General features: G+C 53.3%; 6 protein-coding genes across 6 annotated transcripts; 2 read left to right on the top strand and 4 right to left on the bottom strand.

Moving 5' to 3' along the window:
- Positions 1 to 574: 574 nt before the first annotated feature.
- On the top strand, positions 575 to 2,011 carry CCOS01_14335 (septin; the record flags this gene model as incomplete). The annotated part of the gene is made up of 6 exons (XM_060462479.1): positions 575 to 647; positions 728 to 844; positions 904 to 991; positions 1,050 to 1,187; positions 1,240 to 1,707; positions 1,765 to 2,011. The coding sequence occupies 6 exons, from the start codon at positions 575 to 577 to the stop codon at positions 2,009 to 2,011; spliced, it is 1,131 nt and encodes a 376-aa protein (XP_060306964.1).
- A 781-nt stretch (positions 2,012 to 2,792) lies between these two features.
- Positions 2,793 to 3,810, bottom strand: CCOS01_14334 (uncharacterized protein; the record flags this gene model as incomplete). Its single annotated transcript, XM_060462478.1, has 3 exons — positions 2,793 to 3,284; positions 3,344 to 3,517; positions 3,631 to 3,810. 3 exons carry the CDS (start codon positions 3,808 to 3,810, stop codon positions 2,793 to 2,795), a joined length of 846 nt encoding a protein of 281 aa, XP_060306963.1.
- Positions 3,811 to 7,986: 4,176 nt separating this feature from the next.
- Positions 7,987 to 9,711, top strand: CCOS01_14333 (TLC domain-containing protein; the record flags this gene model as incomplete). Its single annotated transcript, XM_060462477.1, has 4 exons — positions 7,987 to 8,227; positions 8,396 to 8,709; positions 8,767 to 9,054; positions 9,106 to 9,711. The coding sequence occupies 4 exons, from the start codon at positions 7,987 to 7,989 to the stop codon at positions 9,709 to 9,711; spliced, it is 1,449 nt and encodes a 482-aa protein (XP_060306962.1).
- A 781-nt stretch (positions 9,712 to 10,492) lies between these two features.
- On the bottom strand, positions 10,493 to 13,049 carry CCOS01_14332 (uncharacterized protein; the record flags this gene model as incomplete). Its single annotated transcript, XM_060462476.1, has 3 exons — positions 10,493 to 11,052; positions 11,113 to 12,723; positions 12,788 to 13,049. 3 exons carry the CDS (start codon positions 13,047 to 13,049, stop codon positions 10,493 to 10,495), a joined length of 2,433 nt encoding a protein of 810 aa, XP_060306961.1.
- Positions 13,050 to 14,583: 1,534 nt separating this feature from the next.
- Positions 14,584 to 16,875, bottom strand: CCOS01_14331 (sodium symporter family protein; the record flags this gene model as incomplete). Its single annotated transcript, XM_060462475.1, has 5 exons — positions 14,584 to 14,896; positions 14,963 to 15,914; positions 15,971 to 16,263; positions 16,327 to 16,736; positions 16,798 to 16,875. The coding sequence occupies 5 exons, from the start codon at positions 16,873 to 16,875 to the stop codon at positions 14,584 to 14,586; spliced, it is 2,046 nt and encodes a 681-aa protein (XP_060306960.1).
- Positions 16,876 to 19,679: 2,804 nt separating this feature from the next.
- Positions 19,680 to 19,865, bottom strand: CCOS01_14330 (uncharacterized protein; the record flags this gene model as incomplete). The annotated part of the gene is made up of 1 exon (XM_060462474.1): positions 19,680 to 19,865. One exon carries the CDS (start codon positions 19,863 to 19,865, stop codon positions 19,680 to 19,682), a length of 186 nt encoding a protein of 61 aa, XP_060306959.1.
- Between the last annotated feature and the right edge of the window lie 1,603 nt (positions 19,866 to 21,468).

Here is a 21,468-nt window from a genome sequence, read left to right as displayed (position 1 = left end):
CGCTATTGGTGCCTTTCCTCTACAGGCTTAGCGTTAATTTTGGCGGAAAGGAGCGTGGGCCGGGGACTTGCTCCCCCCCTGAATTGGGCGCGCAGGAGGAAGCAATCAATTGGCTGGGGGGCCTCTTGGGGTCGTCCTGCCGCAACATTTTGTGTGAAATTGCATTTTCCAACACCCGTCGGTCAAGACCCTCCCGTCCCCTTTAGCACCTGCACCTCCCGTCCGACCCCCAGGTCCCAATCCAGAACAACGACATTTGGGATCCAGCAGTCCTTTTGCTCCGTTCATCTACGACACGACACGACGCTCGCTGTCCCTTGAAACGATATCGTCGCCATTCTTTTCTCGTCAAGTCGTTGATTCCCTCAACGACTCCCTTACCGACCCTCTTCTAGACTAAGCCTTACTTTCAACAACCGTCGTATGTTTGCCCGCTTCTCTCAGTCTCCCCCTACTACACCAATCCGGCCCCCATTCAACAATTCCTCTCCCGACTCCACGAAGCCATCATGGCCCCAATGCATCTGCATCCCTCAAGATTCCACCTTACTGACCACACTCTACACTACAGAAGATGATGCGCAGAAAGAAGAACGTGAAGAAGGGAATCCAGTTCTGTTTGATGGTCTGCGGAGCATCAGGCACTGGTACGTCTTCCCCCTACATAGCCAACCTCGTGTTCGCCCAAACACCACCGAGTCCCGTCGACTGACTTTCGACCTTACAGGAAGAACCACCTTCGTCAACACCCTCTGCGGAAAGAGCGTGCTCGGCCACAAGGAGTCGGACGACCCCAACGGCGCCTCTGTCGAGGACGGTGTCAAGATTAAGCCCATCACTGTCGGTGCGTGACTACTATGTAGAGCCCTTGATCATCGCATCAGCAAACTGACAGCTATATAGAACTTGAGTTGGACGAGGAGGGTACCCGTATCTCTTTGACCATTGTCGACACTCCCGGCTTCGGTGACCAGATTGACAACGAGGCCAGGTATGGCACCACATGCCAACCAATAGTGATGGTATCGCAATCGCTAACATGGTCGCAGCTTCTCCGAGATTGTCGGCTACCTCGAGAGACAATACGATGACATTCTTGCCGAGGAGTCTCGTATCAAGCGTAACCCTCGTTTCAGAGACAACCGTGTGCACGCCATGCTTTACTTCATCACACCCACCGGACACGGGTAAGCCCACTGTTTCATAGCCTTGGTTGACCGCCACTAACTCAGTCAACAGTCTTCGCGAGTTGGATATCGAGCTCATGAAGCGCCTCGCTCCCCGTGTCAACGTCATTCCCGTTATTGGCCGTGCCGACTCCTTGACCCCTGCTGAGCTCGCCGAGTCGAAGAAGCTTGTGATGGAAGACATTGAGCACTACCGCATCCCCGTCTACAACTTCCCTTACGACATCGAGGAAGATGACGAGGATACTGTTGAGGAGAACGCCGAGTTGAGAGGTTTGATGCCGTTCGCGATCGTCGGTTCTGAGGAGATTGTCGAGATTGGCGGTCGTACCGTCCGCGCTCGCCAGTACCCTTGGGGTGTTGTCGAGGTTGACAACCCGCGCCACTCCGACTTCCTCGCTATTCGATCTGCACTTCTTCACAGCCACTTGGCTGACCTGAAGGAGATCACCCACGACTTCCTGTACGAGAACTACCGTACTGAGAAGCTCAGCAAGTCCGTTGAGGGTGGTGCTGGAGTGTACGTTCTACAACCCCCTGTTTTACCCATGATGATACCTTGCTGACCATATTACAGCGACTCGTCCATGAACCCCGAGGATCTCGCCTCGCAATCTGTGCGCCTCAAGGAGGAACAGCTGCGGAGAGAGGAGGAGAAGCTCCGCGAGATCGAGATCAAGGTCCAGCGCGAGATCAACGAGAAGCGACAAGAGCTCTTGGCCCGCGAGTCCCAACTCCGCGAGATCGAGGCCCGTATGCAGAGGGAACAGTCTGCAGCAGCCGGCGGCCCCGCCGAGGCCAACGGCGACCACGAAGCCAACTAATTCAACAATTCTGGCCCCTGCTTATGGTTACCCCAAACTGCGACGTTGGTCTTTTTCTATACTGGCGTTGGTTTCCGTGCTGTGTTGAAAGAGAAAGAACAATATTCCCCTATGCGAGTTCGTTTCTCTTGACACGAAGATAAAAACCCCAAAAAGGTCTACTACGAATGCGACGACTGGGAAGAGGCTACCGGCTCGGTAGATGTGTGGGAAGAAGCGGTGTACGTTCTCGGGGCGGAGGTTCAAAGGCTTCTGGGTCGAGGTCGAGGGGATCATGGAGGACACGGCGGACGTGTGGGCCACGAGCTACTCGTCAATCTGTTTCCATCATTCCTATCACGCCGCCAGCCCGCATCTTTCCGGCTGTGCCTTTGTAGCCCTTTTTACTAACGCCCTCATTTTCCTTTTCTATTAGTCGACTTCTAATGCAGATATCACATTACTTTACCGCTTCACCAAATTCAAGTCTTGTTCCCCGCGTGATTGTTCCCCGCGTGATATCTGATTGATGCACTGTTTATTTTGTGATCCATTTGTATCATATCAATTTTACTATGAAGGAGGCATGTGAACGACAAGCACGCAAACGGCACTCTTACTCAAGCATCCGACAGTGTGATAAGCACTTACGGCATCCCTGCTTCCTTACGAAAGAACTAACAAAACAGCCTCTTTTCTACTCGAAGCAACCTGTCTGAAGCCGAGACCGCCTGACTACGAAATCCAAATTACGCTACTACTAGAACATAGGGGGTATTGTGTGTGTGTGCTGCGACCAGCTTTAGTTGTTCTGCTGGCTGTTCAAGATGCGCAGAATCGCCAAGAACAGGTTGATAATGTCGAGATACAGGCTGATGGCGGCCGCGATCTCCTCCTCGACGTGGTGGTGGCGCATGATGAGCTGGGTATCGACGAGGATGTAGGCGCTGAAGATGAGGGCGGCGATGCCACCGTAGACGAGCTCGCCGGTGGAGCTGTAGGGGAAGAACATGTACATAAAGCCGAAGAGGACGAGGCCCCAGAGGGCGCCGCCGAGGTAGGGGATCCAGGAGGTGAAGTCGTACTTTGTCTGGCAGGCGAAGGCGGTGAGGAAAATGAAGATGCCCGCGGTAAGGAAGACTGCGTTGAGGACGATGCCGGCCTTGTAGAAGGAGACGATGACGGAGATTGTGTAGGCTTCCATGAGGGTGAAGCCCGAGAGGAAGAGGAGGTTTGTCGGGTAGGATTTACGTTTCCAGAAGGTGAGGAGCATCATGATGATGGAGCCGAAGAGCTGTGTTTCTCTGTTAGTATTGTCACGATACGGCGCGTGAAGGGGGGAGGGAAGCGTACGGATGCGAAGACGAGGCCTGGGTGGGCCTGAATCCAGGTCTTGTAGCCATTACTGAAGAAGCTGAGGGCGGAGACGGCACCGGTGGCGATGAGTTGGACGGTAAGGATGGCGTAGACCTTGCGGATGAACTGATTTCTGATGTCGGTCGTGGCCTCTGCTACTGAGCCGCCGAACTGTTGGTTTGACGTGTTAGTCGAGAGCTGGTTCACGAAGGGTAGGTACCGAGAGCCACGGGATAGCCGGGAGCTGATGACCGGTGCCTGGAGAAAGCTGTGCTCGTGCTTACCTTGAAGTCATCGGGGAGATCGTCGTCCTGGCTGCTGCGAGGCGCGCCGCCGCCGAAGAGGCGATCGGTGTCGGAGGCGGCCGTGGGTTCGGCCTGGTAGGCGGGGGGCGCCTGGGCGTAGCTTGATGCTTCGTCGGGGTCCTGGGTCGGCGCCGGGGCGTACTTTGTCTTGGAGGCCATTGTTTACGCTTGATTTGACTGGTTTGTTGACGGAGGCGTTTGAATTTGTCGTCGAGAGGGTTCTTGCGAGGAAAATGTCGCGTAGGTGTATGACGAGCACTTATGAACCTTTTTTTTTGGGTGTTGGTTGCCTGCGGAAAGGTTGAAGGAAGGGCCGGGCGGAGGGTCGTTGTCGTCAGGAAGGGATCATGTGGGGAGGGCGTGATGCGAACGGTCACTGCTTACACAGCTATGTGTGGCTGATGAGTCTGGGGTAGAAGGTGGCGTGCAGAGGGTCATGTGATGGGAAAGAGGCGTCGCAGAAACGTCGGGCGAGATCTTCAAGATTCTTTCCTTTTAAATACATAGAGCCCTCTACTGGCACAAGATTATATTATACTGAAGCCTATGCATGTAAAAGGTCGCGCCTTGCAACTCCTGTCTCGCTCGGCATATTCCCTGCACTCCATAATGTGCCTGAAGACACGGCAGCAAGCGCGAACGCTAAACCGTGCAGACAGCAGGGTAATTTCAATATTCCTGATTTGATGGATCTATCATCTGGCATCTTGGACCTTGGTTGGGCCTTGAATGGCGGAGTGACTAGAGCGACTTCTTGGCAACCGCGTGGTCTGATGTTCGCGGCTCTCTGTAAGCTGCTGCTAAGGCAAGAAAGGTTCAAACCTCTATAGGTTTGTGGAAAGGCAAATTGGAATACTTGGACACCGTATAAACGACTCAGTATCCACACATCACATCACGATCGCATCTCAAAGTGGCGGTCTCGAAAAGGATTCGGCCAGCCGATACTCGTCGAAAAAGACGGGATGAAACGCGGAGGCCGAGAGATAGGTACGGACAGAGAGGGATGAGAGATCTTGACAAGACCTTCTGGATATATGCACGGAACAAGTAGAGGACAGAGCTGTGAGGACGGGAAGGCGGGTAAAGACGAGGACGAGGCGGAACTTTGGGGCACCTGGCCTGAGCTGGTTTCGTCTGTGATGCGAGGTCCGACCGTATTCGTCTGTTGTTTTCTTTTGCGCCGTGGTGGTGTCGCATTCAAGTGCGGACACGTACGGGGCGAGGATGAAATAGGTAAATTTGCGTTTGTGATACGGGGTTGTTCGGTTCTGCTATCCGTTCCTCACTTCTGTAGGTACCGTTTTGATCAGGACTATCAATCAAATACGGCGCTCCATCGAGATTTTGGAGGTGGAGGCGTCACGGCCACGCGCGGAGTGCGATTTGGGGTTTGCGGCTCTCACAAAGGGTCATTGAAGTTGAGGATCACTAGCGTTCTGACGGCAGCGACGCAAAATAGAAAAGCGACGGTCTCGTTCTGAATGCGAGGTGACGGAGCTGGCAATTGGCTGATGCATGTCGCCATCGCACGGGGAGGGGTGGAAAGCGGACGGGAGGATGGGGAGCCAAGGTCTTGTCGAGCTTCCGCGAGGTATTCGTACCTCATGGCGAGGCACAGTACAGAGTACCTACCGTACGTCGTACCTTGTACAGACAGCATTTGCTCTGAAGTTTGAACAGTACCTTTGCTTTCCAAAGGGGTCCAGTGACAGCCATGCGTATTGAGTAGTCAAGGCTGCGCGAGAGTTTAGGCGGTGTCAAGGACTGTGGACAGACATTGTTTGTGATCAAATGCATGGCGCAAAGTCCAGAAAAAGTCATTTGTTGTTGTTGGACGTTGCACAGATGAAAATAGGGGTATCTCACAGAAATATCTGTGAGACCTGGTTGGGCGAGGTAATAGTACATAGGTACAGCACCTCATTATAAGGTACGACGTGACAGAGCCTGGAGCCTTAAAGACCTATCAGAAACCTGGCAAAAGCAAGAACTAGAGCGTAAAGAAAGGATGAGAGAATAGCAAATGTCAACATGATTGACAGGGGCATGTATAGTACACATCGATAAGCGTCTAGGGGCGAAAATCACTTCATTTTAAACGCTGTGCATATCTGCGAGATGAAGATTGTCAATGCCCGTGCAATTGTTCCAACGTGCCCTCTGCTAAGATGACGAGATCAGCAGTAAACACAATGGCCAGGGAAACGAGGAGAGAAGCAAAGAAACCAAAGCAATTTAATTGGATCAATGGACAAGTGTTGAAACTTGTTGAGGACGAGGAGACCCGCCCGTCCTTTCTCTCTCTCTCCATCTCCAACTCCCGTCTCCACGTCTGCGTTCGCGTTGCGGCGTTGGTTTCCCCTCCCTCCACTCTGTTCCTGACAGCTCTGCCTTGGAATTGATTCGAGCTGTCCAGCATCTGTGGCCTGTACGGGTACGGATACTCGAGTCCAATTATTCGTTTAAATAGACTTGATCCATTGGTGCCATGTTGGTCTTGGTGGAAGGTAGAGAGAGTGGGCAAAGGGGACGGGGGGACGGGTCGATTGTCTCCCGACGGCGGGCCACGGGCGACAACAATCAAGCTTCCAATCATTTTGACAATTTAAATAGAAGGCACCACCACCACTGTCCACCGCACCGTCCAATTCCACGTCCCACGTCCCACGTCCCAGCGGTCCAGCGCAGCATCAATCAGTGATGGAGCTGCAGCCAGACTCAAATGGGATAAGGGGTCCCCCACCCCTTGGGCCCTTCCTTCCCCCCAATCCCCCCCCGAAAGATGCGCCAGGTACGTACCGTGTGCCGCACTCATTCTGGGAAAGAGGGAACCAGGGACCAAGAGAACCCTGGTGCTTTTATTGGCCGACGCCAACTGCCCACATCCCTTTCCCATGTCGCGCCTACCACCGTCAACTCTCTCACAGAGTATCTCTTTCTCCCTTCAGGTTCTGTTCCATTTTCCAATGGCAAGCCGTCTTCACCGCCTTTGATGAACCTGTTCGGCTCACTAAGAGTTGGCCGGCGATCTGTACATGACGGTTACATGTGTTCGGTAGACGAATTGGGAGAGACTGAGAGCGTCAAGCTTCAACAAGGCTTTGACTCTTGCAGCATCTGGTTCCTGCACCTCTCAGCTACTCTTGTCAAAGTGAACTGGGCCTAGCTACCGGTTGACTTGACCCTTCCCTCCCCGGGGCTACCTATGAGCCTATGAGCAAGGGCAAGATAACTAGAGGCTAGAAGGCAAGAGCAGGTTAGCAACGTGTAGGTACAAGAGTACCTCTGTGGAGCCTCCTTTTTCTCGAGGCGAAGCTGGGCTTTTGAGTGGAACGACGCGAGCCACCGGTACCCAGTACCTTAATCCACGTTTCCCTCTGCCGCTGCTTTTTCAGCCTTTGGCTAGGTTTTCCGTCTCCTGAAAGGTAGGCAGGACTAGACAGAAAATTATCAGAAGAAAAGTATTCGTGACTTGAAGAAACTCTGTCCCAGCCACGGCTGCTACCTTGTATTCTTCTAGACTCTGTCAAGTTTCTTCCAGTGTCAGTCTCTTTCCCGCCCTGCATCTGTCCAGGAACTTTTCTCATCCTGCTTCTCCCCTCTTAACCAAACGTACGGGCAGACAGCTTCACCAAGCACCCATCTCTGGTCACTGAAGTAGCAGCGAGAAAGAAAGAAAGACCGCCGCAGCCCGCATCCTCGCACCACACCCACCACTTCACACACCAAAACGGGGGGCACCATCTTGCTGCACACCTGATCCCAGCAACTTTCTGGAGCAACCGAGCAGATCCTGACCTAGGCCTTGGCGTCGTGTACCTCCATATTCGTACCGTCCAGCCTGTCCTGCTACAATCCTCTACCTGAACCTGACCGCCGTCCAGTCCACCGTCCCGTCTTCGGTACCCATTGTGTGCGACGTTGCCCTTCCGCTCACTTTCCCATCCTCTTGATCTTCAACCTCCCTAAAACCAACCAAGGACGTTCGTTTTCCCCCCTCCCCTCCCTTTTTCCGACCACGACACTACCAGAAGCGCCCGTGACGACCTCGTCGCGCTCTGCGGTAACAAGAATCCCGACAAGTGCTCCTTTGCGCACCGAACCCGCTCCAACCGCGTGTCGATAACGAATCTCTCTTCGTTATCGCGGCTCAGCACCAACCACAACCACCACAAAGGATCACTAGGCTCGACGGCTATCCGAGAAAACACCAACGCCAAACCACGACGCAGCCGTCGCTGAGCATTATAGCCTCTCTCACGACTCCAAATTCGGGTCGCCGCTCTCTTCGATACTTCAATTGAGTTCCAATTGGAGCTCCAGTCGCGCATCATGAGCGACACCACCAGCAATAACGAGGCCTCGTCGCCAACTTTTGAGAAGCCTGTCAGGACCAGCTCCGCCGGGCCCCAGATCCAGCGGAATGCTAGCACCAAGCAGCTTAAGCTTATGAATGGCCCCCTTTACCAGCAAGGACACAACAATGTCAACGTCGTGCTCATTCGACGGGTCAGGAGGACAGACGACAGCGCCTGGAAGATGTTGAGCCGGTGGATGGTTGAGAACCAAGTCGGTACGTCGTCTTTCTTGTGCTCTCTCCTTGCCCTTTTTATTACCCCACATCCACCTCTAACAAGCCACAACTGGATATGCTTAATGTTACACGGCCTACATCACCGCGAGACTATGCCTCCTATTTGCGAAGCATGGCTTGGACATAGCTAACATGTGCCGAATTTAGGTCTCTCCTTCAACCTCTTGGCCCTCCTTTTCCTCGCCCATTTCTTCATCCCGAAGGCGCAACCTCACACGATCAAGTTCTTCACCCTCTCGTACTACAACCAGGAAACTGGCCAGTATGGCGCTGGTCTCGGTGACTCTTGCCTTCTCGCCTTCTGCATCATCCTCTTCACCGGCCTGCGCGCCGCGACCATGGAATACGTTCTGGCACCTTTGGCCAAGGGATGGGGTATTAAGAAGCGCAAGGATCTCACACGCTTCAGCGAGCAGGCCTGGCTGTTGGTTTACTACATGGTCTTCTGGCCCTTGGGCATGGTAAGTTAACTAGTCATTCCGGCTTCTTTCGCTGGGCAGCCTCTAACAATGGTACAGTACATCTACAAGACTTCGCCCTACTGGCTGAACCTCAGAGAGCTCTGGACGAACTGGCCGCAGCGTGAGCTCTCCGGCCTCAACAAGTTTTACATTCTGGCACAGTGGGCTTTCTGGCTCCAGCAGATCCTTGTCATCAACATCGAAGACCGCCGCAAGGACCACTGGCAGATGTTCACTCACCACATCATCACCTGCACTCTGATTTCCGCCTGCTACAGCTACCACCAGACTCGTGTCGGAAACCTGATCCTCGTCCTCATGGATGTTGTCGACCTCTTCTTCCCTGTACGTCAAAGCCCCCCGTCCCTTTGTCCTGCATAAGCTAATCAGTTGCAGCTCGCCAAGTGCCTCAAGTACGTTGGACTGAACACCCTCTGCGACTTCATGTTCGGTGCCTTCGTTCTGTCTTGGCTTATTGCCCGCCATGTCTTCTACCTGATGGTCTGCTGGTCTATCCACACCCACATTCCCGAGGAAATTCCCGACTCGTGCTATACCGGCCAGGCGCCTAACCTGGTGGGCCCGCTACCTATCCCTGAGGGTAAGAGCTGGATGTTGGAGCCCTTCTACAAGTCGGATGGCATTGTCTGCTGGGATTCTACCATTCGCTGGGCGTTCCTCATTCCCCTCCTCGCTCTGCAACTCATTACCATCGGATGGTTTTTTATGATTCTTCGCGTTGTCAACAAGGTTCTTCGCGGCGGCAACGCTGAGGATGTCCGCAGCGATGACGAACTCGAAGGCGAGGAGGAGGGCGACTATGTCTATGAAGAGGAGGTTGCTCTCGAGGAGGAGGTTGGCGTCGAAGATATTGACCTCAAGAGCTGGGAGCGGAGAACGGGAATCAAGAGACAAGCAAGTTCTTCAGGCGTGAGCCTGCCCGGCCACAGCGACCGCAAGGAGCTGCTTGGTAGAATCGGCTGCGAAAAGCAGGTCGACTAAATCTGACGACTGGGTGTCGCCTACGAAGCCATGTAAAGGACCTCGGCGGCGCTAAGTCCGGTGTACACAAATGAGTTGGTGGTACAGGAAGCGCTAAAGGGGAGAGGAGTTTTTTTCCAGAAATGGTTGGCACAGTCAGGGAAGACATACTGCCGACCTATACTAACGTACTACTTTGCTAGAGCATAGTGCAACGCCTGGATGGCGGGCACACACAGGCATAGATGACATTTGGCTTTGCTTTTCCGCGACGTAAAGAAAGAAAAAAAGGGGGAAGCGAAAGAGGGTGAGAAGGGTTTTGTACCTCGCCTCTCTGGGATCTTCACCGAGTTGGACTTATTCAAGAAATGAATCAAAAAGTATTTTGAGTTGATGAATATAATGTCTGCCCTATGCATATTACTTGCCTGCTCCTGTAATTTCTATGGTCTACTTATTCAAGATCATTCGTGTGGAATGGATGAGAGGAAGGTAGTTTCGTGACTACCAGATTCACATCTTATTCCGTACTTCACATATCCCAAATTGCGGTCCATCTCGAAGTTAGAGAAGTTTCGGATAAACATCATCTCGTGATTGAGCATATCTAAAAGATTGGGGTACTGACGCCAACCAAAAGAAAAGAAGAAAACTCCCCTCAACCGTTATCCGACCATCGTCATCCAACAGAATGTCACGTCACACTAAAACCCCCCAAAACCACCAAAGCGGCATACAAATCTCCTTTTCCTTTTTTCCTATTCCAGTTATTTCCAGCTGGCAACAACACATTCCCAGTGCCTCATGCTACGTCCGCCGGCGTGATGGGGCGGAAAACGCCATTCTCCAGCAAATACGACCCGGGCCGCTGCGTCTGCACCGAAGCCTTCAGCGCAGGATTCCTCTGCGCCAACACGTCCTCCTCGCTCTTGAGCAGCACCACGTTTCTGAGCCCACCGCTCGCCTCGACGCTCAGCTTCCTCAGCAGCTTCGTCGTCAACTCGTCCTGCGCGCCGTCGGGACCGCGGACGACGACCCACGTCACGCCGCCGAGACGGGCCGTGACGACGCCCGAGAGCAGACCGGGGAAGAGCCAGGGGTACTGCAGGATCTCGGCCTCGAAGGCGTTGATGGACTCGCGGGCGGTGGCGGCGTAGGAGTCGTTGTTGAGCATAGTGCCGAGGCGGAAGAGGTTGGAGACGGAGACGGCGTTTGTGGAGGGGAGGGCGGTGTCCATGCCGTCCTTGAGGCGGAGGATCGTGTGGGGCGCGTTCTCGGGTGTGGTGTAGAAGGCGCCACATGAGGAGCGGGATGTTGTGGATTCCGGAGTCGGGCTGTCGTAAAAGATGTGGATTTGGGCCTCTGTGGTGGTGTGTTAGTTTGTTTCTAGAGTTCAGGAGGAGAATGGGGAAGGATCCTTACGCTGAAGCTCGTCGGCGAACTCAATCCACTTCTCGTCTGCAGTCACCTCGTAAAGTCCAATGAGACCTTCAATGAGATAGGCATAATCCTCTGCCAGAGCCTTTGTCTCACCCACACCCTCGTGGTATATCCTGTAAAGAGTTTTGTTGCTCTGATCCCAAAGGTTGGATCGGATAAAAGCCGCGGCCTTGCTGGCAGCCTCTATCGCAGCTTGGCTCTTTGACGCATCAACGGTCGACAAAGCCAGTGCAGCCCTTGTCAAGGAGGAAATCACCAGGCCGTTGCGTCCCACAACAATCTTGGTATCGGCCTCGGGTCTTGGGCGCTCTTTTTCTCTGTGTGCCTTGAGCTTTTGTTTCGCTGAAGTGACCACTCTCTTCACTTCATCAGTAGTAATACCAGCCTGGCGTCCAATCTCTGAAATATCCTTGACAACACGCAGAATGTTCTCATTCATGAACTCATCGTTGGGATCCTGGTCCGGTTCGACATTGCCATGCTCAAGCACATTCCAGTAGGACGCAGCCAGCGCTGCCTCGTGGTCATCTCCAATGACTGTGTCAAACTCCCTTCGTGTCCAGAGGTTGTAAGCTCCCTCTCGCATATGTCTGTCTCCACGTCGGTAGTACGAGTCTGCGGCTTCGCTAGAAACGAAACCACCTTCAGCCAAGTTGATGGGGGGGCTGGTGAGGTAATCGACCAACTCCACCACGACATCGTAGAACTCCTCATCCTTCTCGCCGCTACCTGCAATCAACCATGCATCCAGGTACAGCCCAAGAAGCAGAGCATTTTGGGCAACGAGCTTCTCGAAGCGCGGAACACTCCAGTCTGCAGTGACAGAGTATCGCGCAAAGCCGGAGCCTCCTACATGATCGCGCAGACTGCTGTCTCGCATCTTGCGCAGTGTGAAGAGGGCCATCTCCGTAGCGTGCGCGCACTCCGTCTCGCCCACAACATCCTGAGCAGGGGAAAGATACCGGGGCAAGCGCAGCAGGAATGACAGCTTCGGTGGGGTCGGGAACTTGGGGGCCAAGCCGAAACCGCCGTAGACGGGGTCAAACGTGCCGGCGATGTGCGTGTAAGCCTCTTCCAGCTGGTCCAGGTCGAGCTCACTTGACACGGCGGCAGCCGCTCTGCCGGATTCCGGAAGCTCCAGCCCCGTCTCTGATCTTCCAATGGCAGCGGTCTGCGAGCCCGCAACACCCGGCTGGACCGTGGCGGTTCCTAGAGTACCCTCCGCCGCGAAGTCGTGTAGCTTCACCACGACCTCCTTTGCCTCCTGTCTGCATCGCGGCTCCTGCTCTTTCCACACCTTCTGCAGCTTGCGCAAGATGGCTAGGAAGTCCAGACGCTCCTCATCATCGGAACCTCCATTGTTCGAGCCGGGAGCTGGGTAGTAGGTGCCACCAAAGACGGGCTCGAGATCAGGGGTCAGAAAGAGGTTCAAGGGCCAGCCGCCTGATCCGCTCACAGCCTGCACGTAGTTCATATATATCGTGTCCAGCTCTGGGCGCTCCTCGCGGTCGATGATGACGGGGATGAAGGACTCGTTCAGGATCGAGGCACATTCGCGGTGGGTGAAGGACTCGGTGGATGTAAGTCGCGAATCTGCAAAAGAAAGGTCAGCGCACATGATCGGGCATCCGCGGGGTTCTGTCTTGCGACGACTTACAGTGGCAGGCCTTGAAGCCAATGTGCAGAAAGATCAACTTGTTCTCCTTCCTGGCTCTCTCGATCGACTCGTCGTTAAGCAGTTGCCAGGCGACGCGGCCGTCCGCATGGCTTCGCACGTACGGGCTCTTGCTCTGCCCAACCCTGTTCACCAATGGCGGGGCTGGTTCATGGCCGTCATTTATCTGTTGAGCTGCAAGCTGCAGCGGCTGAGGATCAGCCTTCTCAGCCCGTGCCGCTTGTGACAATTCGGAAGCGACCATGGCGGAATGCTGCGGCGAGTAATGCTCAGGGTTGTGGGATGTTTGTTGAAGCCAGTAACGCTGTTGACCGTGGCTTTAGATATGTGTACGGACGGCGTCGAGCGTTGGCAACACCAAAGGCTGCGAATGCTTTTCGCGGAACGAGTGCTTACGATCTTGTATTGAAAGATCACGAGATATTTCCGCAAGTGGTAGCGGCGGGGACGTCGAAGGTGGTCGTCAGTCGGCCCGAGGCGAGGGGATCTGGGGCAAGAAAGTGCGGTAAGGGTAGTCTTTCGAGCCTGTTCGTTGTACAGATCGGGATAGAGAGTCAAAGAAGGCGAGTCATGTAGAGCAATGCGAGGTTTTCCAGAAAAAAAAAAGACCTGCTACCTTTGATCCTGCGGTGTGGAAATAAGCGACCCGTTGTTTATGTCTTTGAGCGGCAAGTCGAAAATGTTCGAGAGGATCCTCAGGGTCGGTGTCTTTCGAGGACCAGACGTCACTGCGGGCTGTCGCTGCTGCTGCTGCTGCGCAGCGACCAAACGGTCATTCGACACATAAAATGCGCTGCCCCACCATTCGTTTCTCCCCGAATGAGGGGTATTTCTATTATGTAAGCAATTCCCTCCCGCTGTACCTGAATTCACGCCTATCTATACATACTTAATTCATCTTGACCTCAGAAGCATATAGATCTGAACTTTCTTTACCTTGCGTAATATAGTACACTAACTAAATGCCTCACTGAATAGATTGCGGAAGTTCACATTAGCGAAATCCCAAACACTTGAGGGAAAATACCCTCGCCCAGCTCAACGCTAAATGTCGCAATAACTGCTCAAGCTTTGGCTTCAAACTCTCCTCCGATTCATGCCTGTCGCTACCTTCTACTGGAAAGATCCGGCCTAGTCCGCGTCCAGCTGGCCGTGACTCGCGGCTAGAGCATATGAACAGGCCCAAGGTCTTGATCTGTAACTTGAGAGCTACGTATAGAACGGTGAAAATTAGGATGGATCTGTCATACGAAATCAAGGGTTCAGAGCCTCAGGGTCGAAGTATTGGAGTGAGCGGAACGGTAATTAATGCTTAATTCGCATCCCTGTCCCCAACCCAGCCGCAGGACCATTCTCCAACGGAAGAAATCTGCTTACTCAGTCTTTCGGCCGGGTTTCTTGAAGTCCATGTTTATGAGTGAGAGGAAATTCGGTGATCGTGTCGTGGCCATGATCCCATAGACTCAAGAGGCCGAGTCAGATACCAAGGTTCGTTCTCTTCGAGCGATTTCATAGTCATTTGCCCATGATTTATCCTCTGATGAATTTGGAAGGATCCAGGCTAAACGAGCTTGGGAATGTGGCATAGATCTAAGCATGGATTTTCTACATTCAGTCCTTCATCAGACGTTGTTTCATTTCTCGGCCTTTCAACCCTGGCTATCACTTCCCGAAAGACACATAATAAACGAGGGTATAACGCAAACCACAACTCCAACCAGCTTCACCCCTTTTTGCAACACATCTGTTTCCCTTCCATTCTCATCAATATCACAAAATCAGGAAGAGATCGCCTCCTTCGTCTCGCCAGTCTTCTCCGGCGTAGCGGCGCCAGGACTAGTCTTCTCGTTGCTGTCATCCTCACCCTCGGTGACGATGGGCAGACGCGTCGGCTTCTTGCCCGTAAGCATAGACCTGAAGGTATGGACGAGGGTGCCGCGGCCCTCAAAGATGGGGAACAGGCCGACGGCGAAGAAGGAACAGAAGATCCAGAGGATGCCGACGACGACCCAGCCGGTGAAGAAGGGCTTGCTGAAGATGTAGCCGGAGCCGTACATGGGCATCGGCCAGAGGATGAGCATAGCGATGGTCCTAATCTTCTTGTCAGTTTTTGACTTCGATGGTAAGAAGCAGAAATGCACCAAGAGTGATACTCACATGAAGGCCGTCATGGAGACGGAAATCTTAAAGGCACGCGAGAGCATGGCCTGCTCCTTTTCAAACTCAGCCTGCGACTCCGTGTTGCCGGGCACGTCCTCAAGATCAAGGCCAGCGGCGTTAGCCAGCTCGTGGTCGTCGCCTCTGCGGATCGCCATCATCGACTTCCAGTCGTAGCTGTCCAGGCCAAAGGCCAACGTAAAGACGGGGATCAAAACGATGGGCGAAAGCAGGGCGATGACGTTGCCCGCCAACATGGGGCTGTTGGAACCCGTGCAAGTGACGTCCAGAACACCGCAAGTCTTCTTGGCCGTGACGAGCCAGCCGATAATGGCGAAGGCGGTGCCAACGATGGGGGTCAGCGTCGCAGCCCACTTGTTCTGGCCCTTCCAGACCAGAGTCAAGGTTGCCGGAATCACAGCCGCGGAAATGAGGACGCCCATCAGCACGTAGAGGTAGCCCATGGAGATACCGTTGTAGAAGAGGCCGACGGAGATGGAGCTGATGATGACGGCGTATACGACGACGCACACGTGGGACATGTAGATGAGCCTCTTGCCGCTGGCATCGGGCTTGAAGTACGTTCGGTAAATATCGTACGTGAAGATGGAAGAGACGGCGATGAGCTCGGCCGAGGAGGCGGAGGTGACGGCCATGAAGATCATGAGAAGGGTCGCGACAGCGCCACCCTTGCCGAGGAGGGCAACGGCGGCGTAGGGGAGGGCCAGGCCGGCGGACACCTCTGCCTCGGTCATGCGGTCGGGGAAGGTGGGAAATCGGGGGTTCGACTCGAGGGCGAGGGCGGAGAGGCCCATGGTGGTTGCGGTCAGCCACGGGATGGCGAACCAGGAGAGACCACCGAGGATGTAGCCCGGAAGAGCGTGAACTGGTGACGCGGCGATGGCCTTGTTGTAGTAGCCGTTATCCAAAAAGACGGTTCCAAAGTTGCCGACTATATCGAGTTTCGTTAAAAGGTGAAGTCTTTGGGAGATGGGAAACGTCACTTACCAATGTTGATAACAAAGAATTCGACACCGCCCTGTGATCTCATCGTCAGGTAGGAGCCTTCGGCGTTACCAGAGACGGGATGTCTTGTAGCGGCCTCAACGAGAAGATCGTAGACCTTGGAAGGGCTGCCGAGGACATCGGAGTTGGCGTAGGTCGTCAGCGAGAAGAGGATAATGATGATGAGCAGGATGAATGTGTGAACCCAATCGGTGAGGAAGGTGGCTTTGAGACCTCCGACAAGGGTGTAAGCAACAACTCCTACGGGGAGCAGGTAAATAGCAGCCACAGTGTTCCTACGATTTCCGTGTCAATTTCTCCTCATACTCAACCAGAGCTGCCAGGGACTTGTGACTTACATGCCAGTCAAGGCATTGACGGTCGCCGCACCACCGACAATCAGCATCAATGTAACCAAGATGTTCGTCATGAGACCAAAGACAATGAATACAATGTGCGTAGCCGTTCCATATCTAGCCTTGATGACTTCGAGGAACGTGTGGGCGTTGGGTGCTCTGCGCTTGAGCTCAATGGCGAGGGTCGCAAAGAGCAGGATCTGGACAGTCGCGCCCGAGGCGTACCAGAACGGTCCTGAGACACCGTATCGGTAGCACACGCCAGAAGACTGAAGCAGCGTGGCGGCCCAAGTCCATGAAGAAACGACTGCGGAACCGACGAGGCCTGATTTGACTGTTCTACCGGCGGTTGTGAACATCTCGGAAGTCTGCAGCTCCCGGTTGTAGCGCTTGAGCACATAGGTGGTGGCAATCTGCATCATCACAGTCAATCACTCGTGAACACCCTTGGATAACACGCAAGGGTCAACGTACCATGCCAATGGCGAAGAGAAAGCCCACGCCGAGGACGATGCCGTAGCCGACGCCCTGGTTGAGAGCTGCTGTCACCATCTTGGGCCAATTCGTCTGAGGACTCGACTATGTATTGGTGTGAAGCTCAGAGAGAAGCTGCTGTACCCTTGAGACAGACACTACTTTCATCCCGACAACTTGGGACCGGTCCTCCTGTATATATGTATCTGCACCGGGGCAGACTTCTCTTACAAGCGAGCACAGTTTGGCCGGCGGCAGCATCAATCCCGAACGTTGTCCTACGGCTATCGGAGCTTAAACTACCGGACCTACCCTTGTCCCATGTGCCAGTCGAGACAACGGTTCGACATTTGCCCCCACTCAGACATGAACAGATACAACTGCCAGGCTAGTTGAGATCGCATCATGGCGTAAAGCTGGCTGGGGATGGAGGGGGGAGTAGCAGCCGGGGGGGGGGGGGGCAGAAGAAGAACAGCAAAGGCCAGGGTCAGCCAAATCCTTCAAGATTGTACCTCAACTTTGAGACTTGAGACGAAGTTTGAGTGTAAGAAAGAAAGATAGCGCGGGTAGTACATAAGGCACGTCGCTAAGAGGGCGCCCACCACACATGCACAGAAGCGTACTGGCCATGCAGAGCAGAGAGATAAGGCCAAAATTCAATCAGTCATAGAAATGGTGTTGCCGTCTTGCTGCCGTATGCATGTCCCGGACCAATGGCATGTCTTCATAATCTGACAGACGTTAGCCTCTGGTTAGATCTGCGGCCAGTCGGGTGCTAGGGCGTTGCTTGTTTGGGGTAGCATCTGCGTTGGATGGGGCCGTGATACGGCAGGGCGATATCTTTCGGCGGGGAGTTCATGGGTGGCTTCACACTTCATGGAGTAAAAAGCGCGTGAATAGCTGCAGGCTTCTGCCGAGACCCCATGTGTCTGACTTTATCAAGACCCAACGGCCGAAGATCGCTTGAGGACTTGGTAATCTTTCGATTTTAGATTGGGGTTGCATAGAGAGATGACAAAGGGGAAAGGACTGTAACAAGTTTTCAACGTTGCGAGAAGAAAATGATTTCCATAAGCCGTCGAGTCAATCTCTAAAGGAAATCCGGTAGCCATTGGGCTCATCTTGCTGACTTCAGCTGGAGTGAGAAAGACCTCGTCAATTGGGCTGCTCGGTTTCGCGATGGGTGGTCTGAAAGCCTTTCGCTGACGGCTCAAGGCACATAGGAACGACAGGGTGCCAAGCTCGATCTCAGACACAATGATCTGCTAGGTGGCCCGTACGAGGTTTTCCCAGAAACCATTTCCTCTTTGTCTTGAAGCAGCTGTGTGAGGGACAGTCTCGTCTGGTGGAGAGTGGCCGGCGGCCAAGAAACGATAAGAAGCCACGCTACGGCTCCCGCACCGTTCTTCATATCCCGGGGCGCTAGCTCGAGGGCAGAAAGGCAGAACGGATAAGTAATAGGCGTCGCCGGGTGGTTGACATCAGAGTTCGCATCGAGGTTGCAAATCGTGCGCCGGTATCAGTGAGAGGTTGACAGGGAGAGAGATAAGAAAACGCGATGCGTGTGGATGGCGTGGAGAGCCACGGACTTATTACACCCCGGTCCATGCACGGGCCACTCACAAAAGAGATCTCCGCAGCTCTCACTCTCACTCTCACTCTCTAGACATGTGGGAGGGACGGTATATCTCTGTACATCACGATTGATAATACCATCGTACTATTCGATATCTTGTTTGAAACAGTATCAGTCGCTATGATATATACTATATTACCAAATATTCATCCTTGGTATTGTTGTGGTGGTTTTTGACTTAAGTCCGAGTTCCTGGCTTACACCTGAATTCCATAGCCAAGAGCAGTACTCAACGATAGTCAGGTCAAGCTTTTGGCAAGGCATTTTCCCAAGAGGAACCAAGAAAAATGTGGCTCCGCTGTGGATAACTTACACCTTGGCTTTTGGTCGCGCCCCGTCCTATCAGCCTGCGATGACTTGACATCTCAGCTCCTAAGACATATGCAACCCATTACCAGTGGTATAAGTCAAAATTATCATGAGGGGTTTATTCACAGGTTGGAAGTTGACTTACAGCTTGTATCATGTCACCAACATATCCAAACTGCGTGGCCATCCCGCGCATGTCTCAGAGGCCCTGTATGCCAAGAACCAGGACGTCTGCGCAGGTGATATCATGCAAGCCACCGACTTCGCAGCTTCGAATACCTGGCCAGGGGTCAGAACAATGAATAAACATCCCAAGACGACATCGCAAGACGAATACTAGCCAAGTACTCTTACATTGTCTCCAAGTAATGGGGTCCGAAAAGCCTGAGCCTTGAAGCAAAATCCCCCGTGCCCCCCGCCCCCGGAAGACCGGGTGAGAGGCTACTCCTGCCGCCCTGAGACAGCGACTTCACCACGACTATAGACTAGCAGTGATCAAGCCGCCGGCCTGGGTCAGGGTGCATGAGCTTACATGGGAGTATGTGCCCGCGGCCAGGCCTCCGGGCCCAGATTCTGCGCGACAGTTTCCCCAGATCTGCCAACATATGCCTTATCCCGATTCGGTGGACATAGGTAGTAGTAACGGCGAGTAATGGCAGCTGAGTTGCGTCTGACATCCTCCGTCTTCGGCCATCATCATCTTTGGTATTCACTCCTGGTGTGAAGACTGATGAACGAGAACATGAGCTCGACGACCATGTGGCCGACGGCAGCAAAGATTTGAGATGTACCATGAGTACCGGGTATCTGCTTCTGTCTCTTCCTATTCGTGAAAGTCATAGTTATCCAGTTCGATAGGTACTATTGGCACGTCAGCAACATCACCAACATCAGCTCCGTGAAGGACTCTTGGCTCAACAACAAGCTTGTCCCGATCCTACATCCCATTGCTACTCCTTAGCACACTCCTAACCTTCTCGGCAGACCGCTTGCCCGTCTTACTGAAGTGGACAGCCATGAGGTGAGTATATCTCCTCAAATCATTCATCACCTCTTCTTCTGGCAGATGGGTACCTTCGTCGAGGATCTCGACTGGTCCTGACAGGGATCTTTTCGTTGCCATCTCTAGGCTGTATTACCGCGCCACAAGAAGTCAGTCTCTGGACAAGTCTTTCACGCAATGATGATCGAACGATACATGGAGTTGTCTGCTGAAGCAAAGAGTTCTCCCCTTACACGGCTGTCTCTCGATCGCTAGTCCATAAATTCTGACGCCGTGATGATTTGAGGTAGGCTATCGTGCCAGCTTCGTCATATCTAGGCCACATTTGCCTGTCTTGACAGTCGACTTCATTATTAATCAAATCCTAGATAGAGGGCGTGTATTAACAGCAGAGAAATAATAGAAGCACGCGATGGCGACTCTTGAGGGAAAGTGAATAAGAGGAGCCGCTACACTAGTCTCGATGCCAGGAATTGATCTAGAGCAATGGAGCGAAAAGGGTTCGAAAATCCCGCGAGTCTGATCCGGAAACGAGAAGATTTACCACCCACGGGATGAGAAATAAAGAGACAGGCTTCTTCGGCGCTTCATATATGCCAGGCCATATCGAATTTGAAGTCTTCTCTTCGTCGTCCGCAAATTAGCCGATGTCATTCCCGATCCTTGGCGATGTCTCGCTAGATTCCGCGCAGGAGTCCTTTGCTTGCACGGAGAAGCACTCGGCTCGCTGAACCATGTTGTATCTGACTTCAGCGATGGGAGTCCGGCGCAGGCCATCCTCCAGAAGCCAGAGGCGTGTGTCTTCAACGTTTTTGCACTGTTGCTCATGGGAGGAGAGTCGCCGGCTTCATCTTTGGTGAGTAGAATCCCAATTTCCTGTTCGCTTTTCTAAGCCTCGAGTCAGTATGATACGAAACTCTGAGCTCTGTTGAGTGGATGACGTTTGTAGCAATCGGACCTGGTGTGTCGGGCTGGTTTCGAGTTCGATTAATGGACGGGAGGTACGGATATCGACGGCGGGGTGCTGGGTAGGGCACCTATGTACCTAGATACGTGCCATATCCAAATGGCTATCAACCATTATCATGCCTAAGACGATGCGTGAAACGAAGTATTAGAGAGCCGTCAGCAGAGGCATTCATATGCCCGAGGCTTACATCTAAACGAAACAACGGTCAGCAACATATAAAACCTGTAACAAAATACCCTTCTCACGCACAAGAGCTTATTAGCATCAATCAACTCCTCGATATGCCGATCCAAAAAAGACACCACGAAATGAGAAATCTTGATCAAAAATCATGGAAAAAACATGCACATACCCACAGCGCTCGAGGTAAATGAATTAGTCCTCATCGCCGCGCAACCCTCTCATCGTCTCCCTTTCTCCCAAACATCCAAAACCCTAGAAAAACCAAACTATCCTCCCACATACCCGTCAACCCCCTCCCCTATCTTCAAAGCTTCCCATCTACTCGAACAAGGCCATGTCAGCCATCTACACGCGGATAGTACAAAGTCGCAGATTGAAAGAAACGACGTTAAACCACCACCTAACACCCCCACATCCAACCATCCCATCCACTGGCACCGTCCGAACCCACATCGTTCTTCACAGCCATCAGCCGCAGCAGCACGTTTCACAATGCCGTTGGAGACTTGGGCTCAGGGGCGGACCACACTGCCACACGGCGGGAACACACGCGCCATCAGGTGGCGGTGC

The sequence above is a fragment of the Colletotrichum costaricense genome (genome assembly GCF_030867565.1).
Source record: "Colletotrichum costaricense strain IMI 309622 chromosome Unknown Scaffold_20.1, whole genome shotgun sequence".
In the NCBI taxonomy this organism is placed as follows: domain Eukaryota; kingdom Fungi; phylum Ascomycota; class Sordariomycetes; order Glomerellales; family Glomerellaceae; genus Colletotrichum; species Colletotrichum costaricense.
The sequence above is the reverse complement of the archived record's forward strand: the minus strand, read 5'-3'. Positions and strand labels throughout refer to the sequence as shown.